We start from the raw sequence: 10,306 nt of genomic DNA on the forward strand, positions 1-10,306 counted from the left end.
CTCTTTAAGATAAAAAAGACCACACATTTATAATGACAAAGCTTATCGATTCTCACTAGCCACTATTAAACCGTGAAAGTACCGGCACAGTGGCTTTTTGTTGTTTTCTATGCATGTATAGATCCCTCTGTAGAGAACTGAAGTCTAGTGCTTGATACAAGGTACTTTCCTTGGATCTGCTGGAACTAATCTACTGATCCTACACACCACACATGGAAAAACACCACTCAAAGAAGTTGGCAGGATCCTAGAATAGATCAGATGTTTACATGAAAACTTCCCATTAAAGTGAGTAATGTTGAGAACTGTGGCACTGATAACATTCATTCTTAAGGGCAGAAATCAATCTAAGATATAGCAGCTGATAGAGATAAGGAAAATTGTCCTTCCATTTGTAGGTTAATTCATTTTTTATTCTCCGTAAAACATCTGCATCTTTCTCTAAAGCAGCTGGTACCAGTCCTTGGTACATTAGTCTTGCCGAAGTCACACCTTCCAATTTTAGAACAAGAAGTTACATTTGTTGTCACATCACTGGCTGCCAAAATTCCTTTGAAAACATCCCACAAAACAGCCTTGCTCCATTTGCTCCAACTCATGATATCAATCATTTGTAACTGATAGCATTAACCACCCCCACTGATTATCCCTGCCAATCAAAAAGATTTATATGGCTCGTAATACAGATCTGATCCCATGAGCATAGTGAACAGCACGAGCATGTTGTCAAAGGAAAAGTAATGGAAATAATAACGCAGTATAGCAATTATTTTATCTTGGGGGAAAAAATACATTATTACCCATTTCAGCCAGTCATGGCGGAAAACAGAATGAGAGGGAGCGTGATAAGAAACCACTTCAGCAATCAGAGCCCACAGGGAGATGATATTTCAGGTTATGGTTGTCAGAAAATTCAGGTAAAATCTCTTGGAAAAATATATACCTAAGACCTAGTATTTTTTAATTCTAAAATTTATGAAAAGATACTTAAGCGTACTCTCTTCCCTGCAAACTGATGTCAGACCGATACCTCACATTTGTATTTATCATTGTTCAGATGATTACTCATTGCAGAGTTAATCTAGTATTTGTGTATCTAACATTTTTGCTGTGAGTTTGCCCAGACATACAACTCTTCTTTTTTCCAGCGTCCTTCCCCAGTCCCTTAAGCAGTGACTTAGAAAATTATTCAAATAATCTCTCTTCAGTCAGTGGCTGAAGGGAAATAAACTGGAGGTAGGTACGTACTGGATGAGGATTAACTGGTATTCCTGTGTCTTTTCAGAACCTGCCTCCTTTTATATGCTCCCTCAATTCTCCTTCATGCTCCCTTTTATATCAGCCTCCTTTCATTTTAAAAATCAAACAAATCAGAACAGTTCTTTTTATAGCCTGTTTGCCACTTCCACTCCTATATGTCTGCCTGGCACAATGTATACAACTGACAGCTGTGCTAAAATGGACATTTTTATGGCACCACTTTGTGAATATACTTTAGCAACCACAAATTTCTACTGTACCTTGAAATGCAAGTAAAAGAGCTATTGATTTTGTCTGTGCCTGATAAATTCCTCCCAAACAACCTGTTTACTGAAACTGTAAGTCACTGTTGTGATTAATGTGCTATATATTAAAAGCCACTTAATTGGAACAGAGAGATGGAAGAGTGAGCTAACACTGCCATAAATGACACTGGAATTGATTTCATTTTAATTTTACTAGAACTTCTGTATCTTTGTAGCCACGTCAGTCCTTATGGACAAATATTAAGGGCTAAGCCAGCTGACAAGGTGAGTGCTCTTCCGAGCAAGGTAAACTGCGATGTAAATAAACTGAAGGTATGGAGCAGGGTAACTGAAGCTATAGATCATGCTATGATGTGACACTTTCTTGCTTTCCCACGGAAGACGTGGACATGCAAACTGACCTTTCAGCACTAAATACTTGCCCCGATGAAAGTAACACAGAAATTTTAGCCAAAAAACCTCATCTGTTTGCAAGGACCTTCTGTAAGTTTACAACATTTAGAAACAAATCACAGTGTGAAACATTTCATTGAATTCACGGTTTGTACTTACAGTCATTCCTGCATGGCATCGGGGAAGTCTAGAATAGTATCTATACATTGTGACACAAAAACCTCTGAAACACAAACCCTTAAAATCGTACAGATTTTCCACTGGTTTGGAAAAGGCCAAATATAAATTCTTTCCATATATAAGTTTCTAGAAAGCATTCTCTGTATAAAATACTAGTTCTCCTACTAAGCCAATTGAGCAATCAGAAATTTTAGTGCTTAAGCAGTCTTTTGAAAATCCGAAAACTTATGTAACTGATAAATATTACCTATAGAGAGAACCCTTGTTAATTATTAAAGTACAGTATCTTTCTTCTAAAGTATATCAGCATCTTTTACATGTAGCTTAAGTTATTAAAATAAACTGAATACCAAATCTGATTTGTATACAGACTTGGAAGAGATTTTTAAGAACATAGTAAAGCTTCACTTCTGTGTTTCCAAAAAAATTATGAAAGGCACAGACTTCATCTGCATATCACTGACTTGAGGAAAAAAAAGAAAAACAAAAAAATATTGAATATTTAGTCTGCTGAATGTATTAGCAAAAGTTTAAATGTAGTTAGGCCACCTACAGGGTGGTGTGCCCCTTCTAATCCTGCTTGCTGAGGGGAAAACAAAGAAAACTTTAATTCCTATTTCTGACAGCCCATCACCTTTCTGGAGCCCTAAAGACACAGCAAGCAAAATAGTTAACCAGTAGGACTTTAACTCAAGCACTGCAGTAACTCAATAAAAGAAATATGGTATTGCTGAGTGGTAGCATTTCGCTACACTAAGAGACAGATGGGGAGGATACGCAATAATCTTGTCTGGGAAATGGCTATGATTCATAAATTTGGACTCAATGTGACAAATTATCTGACAGATTTCAAAACAGTGAGAAAAACTGGTGTCAGATTGAGATATTATCACATCTCAGTGTGAAGTCCAATGGCAGCTGGAATTATTGACCACCTAACTACACTGAACTCCTACTCTACTACTGAACAAAAGTGTCAAAACTAGTATGTAGAGCAAAAGTGCAAAAACAAATGAACCTATTTAAGAATGGCATTGAGCTGATTTAAAGATTGATTATGTTTTTCTTAATTTGAACTACCTTGCTCACAGTTCCAGCTTAGGGGCGCAGCCATGCTTAACAGTGAGCACCTGAGGAAGTCGTAAGGACTTTCCATACACAGTGCAGACACCGTTTCCCTTTTTTTTTTTTTTTTTGTAAATTGTAAGAGCATCAACTGATTGCAGAGGTGAAGCTTATGAGCGCAGGCAATGAAATTTCTTTGGCAGATGATCCAGCCTGTGAAAAATGCTTCCACAAGGCACCAGAGGGACTGCAGCTCACACTGCTTCCAGAATCCAGCATCACCTCTCCAACTTTCCTCCAACTTCTCCCCACCAAATAAGAACCAGGAAGGATAAGGAAGAGAATGATTTCTTAGTATTACACATGAACAGACATAGCCAAATCATAGCATCACTTCTCAGGGAACCAGACCCACTTTGGAACAGATACCCGCCCCAGAGAAGTATCACCTGGGAGGGCCAGCAATTAACCTGGTATCTCCTCCTTCTTCTCCAGGGGGATTTCCACACAGCTAGCAAATCTCAGACAAAATCCCTCACTCTGTTGAGAGGAATATACTTAATCATCTCAGTATCACCTCAGCTACCCAGAAATAATTTTAAGGGGTAATTTCCGGTCCTCTTCTTCAAATGATTCACCCTTCTTCTGGCCTTGCTGGCTACAGAAACTTGACAGTGCTCTTTCAGGCACTTCGACTGCAGCCCTTCAGACAAAACGACAGCCACCGTGGGAACCTCCAAGCACTCCGAGCACCAAGACAGCCTGCTCTTGCCAAGAGCTACAAGGCACAACAGTTGTCTCACAGAGATACTTCTTGCTTTCCAGACACCACGAGATGGGCACCACCAAGTCCTCCAGTGTCCTCCTCTCACCTGCTCAATTTTCCCACAACCCGTGCTCCCCCCCAGGGCTGGCTCTCAGGACCCCTTTACCCAGCTTCAGGAGCATGGCTCTCTGGTCCTGCCAGCCCAAAGGCATCTTGCCCAGAGAAAAAGTTTTCAGGGAAATGAACCGGCTCCACAGACGCCACATCAACACTGTTATCTGTTACACCCAGTCACCCAGTCCTGCTACCCACTGCGAAACCTGAAAGCCAGGGCTAAGCCTGGGAAGCTTAGTGAATCAAAGGGATGCTCAAGGGCAGTGGCTACATACTTTGAGCCAGGCTCAAAGGGCGATAGTTTATCTGAATCCTCCCGGCCCGTACACTGCTACATAGTCCTTACAGACTATAAATTAAAGCATCCGCTTCCCTTTTTTTCCATTCAATGGAATACAAAGACCTCGTGCATTACATCCTCCTTGCACTCCCCAGAGTCTGCTTATAAAAAGCCACGTCTCTCACAGCACCTACTCCGCAGAACAGGGCTCCGCAGTACGGCTTCCATGCCCATATATTGGTAAAAAGCAGAACACACTGGAAGTATGGATAAGGAAACGTATCTGTATCTATCTCTGAAGGCAAAATCTCATCAGTGATCATATTTTAATATGAAATTAGCTGCCAACAAAGGCCTAGTAGCTGCACTCAGCTGTAGCAAGCAACTCCTCAGAGACTTCACTGGAATTTTAACTGTGGGACAGTGTTATCAGGAAGTCTGTGAACATCCAATCCCCTGAAAAAAAGAATTTATATGATTATTCTTCAAAATGGAAGAACTCAGTCTTCTCGAAATTGTGGGGGGAAAAAAAAAAGTTATACCAATCTCAAAAAAAAAAAAAGATACATTTTTATTCAGAACTGATTGGCAGTTTAGCTGCTCCTGCAGCTCCTCTTCTTTACACTCTAGGAAAAAAATCATTTTAGCAATTTTAGATTGCCTATTTCCAGTATTGTTCCATGCCACATTAAAGACCTCATTCATTTCCCATTAGCATATTTTAGTTAAAATTAACACATAATCATTTTCAATGATCTGGCTCTCAACATACTTGTAAACAAAAATTAATCTCAAATGCAAGACGAGGAAAAGCTTTGGAATTGTTAAAATTCATCCTGACAGAACTAAACACTAAAACTGCATTTTCAAACTGTTTTTTTTTTTTTTTAATCCAAGAACACTGGGATTGCTAGTTGTACCCCCAGTTCCTCAGGATGGCTTCCTTGAATAAGCAGTTGACACATTTCCCCCAAAAACCTTTGTCAATGTGACAAATAAAGGGAAACTGAAGACCTCAAGAATCAGTTCAACACTTCAAGAGGAGGCAGAGGACAGCAAATGCCAAATGAAAGCAGAATGGGCACCAGGCTCGGTATGTTGAGAACAAGGCACAAGCAAACCTCCCTTCTCACACCCTGGTACCCTTGCCCATATGCAAAACTACCAAACACCAAAACCTCAGTTCTCATACCTAGGGCTCCTTGTTGACAGAGAAATTACAGAAATATTACTATAATTTTTGCTTGTGCAGGATTCAATACAGTAAGTAACAGAAAACATAAATAAAGCTATAGGAGAGCATTAACAGTGACAGAATAAAGGGTAACATGGGTTTTGTCAACCGTGGGGACGGTGCCCCCAGCACGTGTGCACTTGTGGTGGTAACACAGCTGGCACGGTCTGTTTAGCTGCATCAAAGGGGGAGTTAGTCTCCGAACATGTGCAACTGGAAAACACTTCCGATCATCCTTTGGCCTAAATGCTCAGGAGCTGTTTGCTCAGAAGTTTTGGATGACAAAGTGTGAGTTCTCTGTTTTCCAGAAACCATAATTATTTCCCACGGATCATGTTAGTTTTGACTCTGTGCTTATGTACAGAGTGTCTCAGGGGTTGATGTGACCTCTCCTTTTTGGTCTTGATTATTAGTTTTAGATGACTCCAAAGGCTCTCCCTTATGAGGAATATACCTAGGGAATTAAAACGAAGTCACTTCAATCAATTAGGAAGTGCTGATATGCAAAACTGCATAGAAGTGACCATATAATTTGTACATTTGTGGAAATCTGCAATAAATACTGCTAAGTTACTGACAGACAAACAATTCTATAGCTCTGTTTCACTGAAAAAAAAAAGCGCAACAGGCAAAAACATAAATAATGTCCTAACGCTTCTCATCAATTTAAATATTCTGGCAGTCTTACGCTATTGCACATAAAACATGAAGAAAAGCTACATATGATCAAAAGAGGCTCAACTAGCTTTAAGTATAGAGGAATAGGTGCTCTTGCAAGGAGCAAATCTTATGTTAAAAGAGATGGGGCTTCATCAACAAGCAAGCAGCTGGAGAGCCCTAAATCCCAGCCACCTCATCTGACAGAAGTGCTGTGCAGTATCGGATCACACCCTGCTCCACCCAAAGCCCCACTCTCTGCGTTCTCCAATACAGAGGCGCGACACCAGACTTTGTAAAACTCTCTTCTGTGTCACCCCGCACAATACACATTGTTTATCTTGTATGTGGATGAGTATCAACATGAATTTTTATGTATAATTTGAGACATTGTGTCTACTATTCTCACTCTGCAGGATCAGGACTAAATATTACATAAAACCATCTTGTTCAGAAAATCCTAAATTTAACTTGTGTTCAGCTGTGGAGGTAGACCATACAAGAACATACAAGCGTACCAGATCCAGAACAAAGCATCACTTTTTGTTCAAAATTCTGCTTCCCTCTCATGTTGTGTCATAGTTAGTATCAAGCACACCTGTAACATGGATTTAGTTTCACAAGTTTAGAAAACTGTATTTGTTATAATAAACCAAAGAATCTGGAAAGTGAAAGATACTTAGTTACAGCATCCCAAGATCTTCGGTCTATTATCTAGCAGCACTTGGATTCCTTGATGCTTAAAGGCCACAAGCAGAACTGAGCTCTACTAGATAATGTCCTAATAATACAGAGCAAAAGACAGTCCCTGTCCAAAAGGGTGGGAGGGTGGGATAGAGATTAAAAAAGCCAGAGTTAGACGTTTAGAGTAACAACGAATTAAACTCTCTAATGAAATAATTGTGAAAAGCTAGTGTTTCCAGAACAGAAACATGAGAGAATTCCTTTCCACCCATCAGGCAAGAAACCCCAAAAGCATTTTCAGCTGTTGCTTTAGCGTGCTGCCCCAATGGATGGCCTTCTTCGACACAGCATCGATCTGCCACGACTTTATGCGGAGATTTTAACTCCTTATACACTACGTCTTCTGAATTCTGCACTTCTCAGGCAGCGCTAAATGCATTTGTGGGGTATTTAGCCTCCACATAACTCTTTCCCGGAAATGTGCTTAGAATAAAGGAAAACGTTACTTTTGCAAACTATGATGTCATCTCCCTTTTCAGTGCGTGCCTTCCACAACCTACTTCAGCACATCCTTTCCGTAGCGCACATGACGTCGCTTGCAGATGTTTTTGCGAGCAGTTACTCAGAAGTTTGATTTAGGAGACATTCCTTTACTAATGACGTATACAGAGAAGGCATAACCCACAGCAAGCGGCGGACGGCAGGCAGCATCGTTACACGTAGAGACCGGCACACAGCAACGGGCTGCTCACGAACAGTTTCTGGAGAGAAACTCTTCGCTGCCAGTGACGTTCCCTGCTGCCGGCAACGCTGCCCTGGCCACATGCGAGGAGGCCGGGAGACGCACGTTACCGGGATGCTCCCCTCTCCCCCCGCCTGTTCCTTCTTTCTCCTTAGCTCCCGGCGCAGGCTCCCCGGGAAGTTTGGGGCACCTCGCGCCCCTCCCGGGGCGGCACAGGGCGCCCAGGGACCCGTCGGGGCTCCCCTCGACGGGGCGGGACACCCCGCGCCCGCGGCCACTCGCGGCCCCGCCGGGTCCGGCCGCCCCCGAGCCCCCTGAGGGCCGCCCCCGCCCGGCTCCTCACCTCCAGACCTGCCCGAGCTGCAGGATGTGGACGAGGGACTGCAGGAGCCAGACACAGAAGGCGCAGGACGCCGACCTGCCGCCGCCGGGGCGGGGAGCGGCGGGCCCGCCGGCGGCGGCGTTGCTGCTGCCGTTGCTGCTGCTGTTGGTGGCGTTGCTCTTGCTGGCGGTGGACGCCTGCCGCTGCGGCGCGCAGGGGCGCGCGGCGTCGATGTCCGCGGCGGCCGAGCCGCTGCTGACCAGCAGCTTGCTCTCGGCGGCGGGGCAGTGCCCGGCGGCGGCGGCGGCGGCGGCGCGGTCCTCGGTGCTGAAGTCGTGCGCGAACCAGCGGAAGCTGAAGACCTGCACGGAGAGGGAGCCCAGCAGCACGAAGAAGAGGGTGAGCCCGAACCACCAGCGCTGGCCCCGCAGGTAGTAGTCGACCGCCAGCCAGATGTCGGTGCCCACGTCCGCGAAGTACACGGCCAGGGCGGCCAGGATCCAGAGGCAGTCCCACAGCGAGTAGCGCCGCTGCTCCCTGCCCAGCCGCAGGCACAAGGAGGACGAGCCCCCGCCCGAGCCCCGGGAGCCCCCGCCGCCGCCCCCGCCGCCGTCTCCTCCTCTGCCGCCGCCGCAGCAGCAGCAGCGGCAGCACCGGGAGCCGCCGCCCGAGCCGTCCCCGCTGCCACCGCTGCAGCACCCACCCCCGGGCGCTTCGTCGTCGTCGCTGCCGCCGCCCGGCCCGGCGCCGGCGGGCAGCCCCGGGGCCAGCGCCTGCACGGAGCCCGAGTGCTCGGAGTTCTGCAGCGGCGTGAACGCCACCTCGCCGCCCTTCTTCATCTTCCGCCGCCCGTCCGACTTCGCGGCCATGATGCCTCCCGCAGCCCCGCCGAAGAGCAAGCGGGAGCGGCGAGCGCTCCTTTATCCCGCGCCTCCCCCTGCTCCTCCTCCTCCGCCGCCTGCCTCCTGCCTCCCGCCCTCCGCCGCCGCAGCCGCCGCGGACCCGCCGCTCCCCTCGTCCCCGCTCCTCGCCGGGCTGCGCGCCCGCGGGCGGCTCCTCCGCGGCGGCCGCGCCCGCAGCGCCGCCTGCCTGCGGGGAGCGCGCTCAGCCCGCCCGCCCCGCCGCCGCCGCCTCCGCGGGGGCCGGCGGTGCCGGGGCCGCCGCCGCCGCGCTCTGCCCGAGCCAGGAGCAGGCAGGGCAGCGCTGCCCGGAGCAGCGCATCCCGCCCCCGCCTCCCCGCCCGCCTCCGCCCGCACCCGCCGCCGCCACCACCCAGCTGACTGACGCCGGGAAAGAGGATGACCTCATCCCTCTTCCCTCGCTGCCGCCGCCCCCCGCCCGGCACCGGCACCGGCACTGGCGCAGGGGCGGGGAAGGGGGCGCTCGGCCGCCGGCAGGGAAGGGCCCGGCGCGGCCCGGGGGCTGCGGGAGCGCGGCCGGGGGGCGGCGGCGGCTGGGCTGCCCGGCATGAGGGAGGTGCGCGGCGGTGACGGGCCGGCGGCTGCCCCGCGGGGCGACGGAGCGGGGCGGCGGGGAGAGGCGGGGTGTGGCTGGCCGCCCCCCGAGGCCGGGGCTGCGGGGGCGGGAGGGGCGCGGCGCTGCTGCCGGCTCCGCTGTCCCCACTCCGCTGCCGCCGGTGTCCTCGGCGCCGCTTTGGGGTGAGTCTGCCCCGCCGGCGGGACGCGGGTGGATGTGGACGGGGCGGCGAGGAGCGCGGCGGGCCCCCCCCGGCTGCGAGCGGGGATCCTCGGAGCGGAGGGAGCCGCCGCCGCCGCCTCAGCGCGGTGACGAGGGGCCGGGACCGGCGGTGATGCCGAGCCGGCACGCCCGGCGCGCAGAGCGGGGCCCCCCGCGTGGGCTGACCCTTCCGGCCCGGCAGCTCCCGCGTGGGGCGGGCGGACACTGCCCCGCCCGTCCCGTAGGAAACGCCGCCGTAGTTCCCCTAACTTTGTGAAATGCGACTGAGAGGTGCGATTCTCGAATTGGCGCCCTGACTCACGCTCTCGCAGAGGCGTTTTGGGGGAAGGTGAGGAGACACCGTTTTACTCCGCCAACCCGCAGAAATCGCGTTTTATGCGCAAAATTCACGAGGCGAACCCACGATGCCTCTCACCGCCCCCCGCCCCTTTTCCCCGCAGCTCCGGCTGCCCCCCGGGGCGCCGCCGCTCCTCAGATCTCACCCCGGTATTTCGGCGGCAGAAGCGGCCCCGCCGGCAGTTTTCAACTTCGGCGGCCGAGGGCGGGAGCCCAGACCCCCCTCGGAGCCCGGCGGGAGACACAGGTGTCGGTAGGGTGGCTGCCCCCTCCCTGAAGGCCACCGGCCTCTTGCCCCCGGCAGTCACC

At 49.7% G+C, this 10,306-nt stretch overlaps 1 protein-coding gene across 1 annotated transcript in view; it reads right to left on the bottom strand.

Moving 5' to 3' along the window:
• The window catches only part of XKR4 (XK related 4), a gene marked incomplete at its 3' end in the record, with an annotated part of 244,072 nt that extends 235,147 nt beyond the window's left edge, over positions 1 to 8,925 (bottom strand). Inside the window, exon 1 of the mRNA XM_082014846.1 lies at positions 7,985 to 8,925. Within this exon, the coding sequence (XP_081870972.1) occupies positions 7,985 to 8,832 (848 nt within the window). The 5' untranslated portion in view covers positions 8,833 to 8,925. The remainder of the gene's footprint in view (positions 1 to 7,984) is intronic.
• Between the last annotated feature and the right edge of the window lie 1,381 nt (positions 8,926 to 10,306).

Source organism: Phaethon aethereus (assembly GCF_964289735.1).
Source record: "Phaethon aethereus genome assembly, chromosome: 2".
Lineage (NCBI taxonomy): Eukaryota > Metazoa > Chordata > Aves > Phaethontiformes > Phaethontidae > Phaethon > Phaethon aethereus.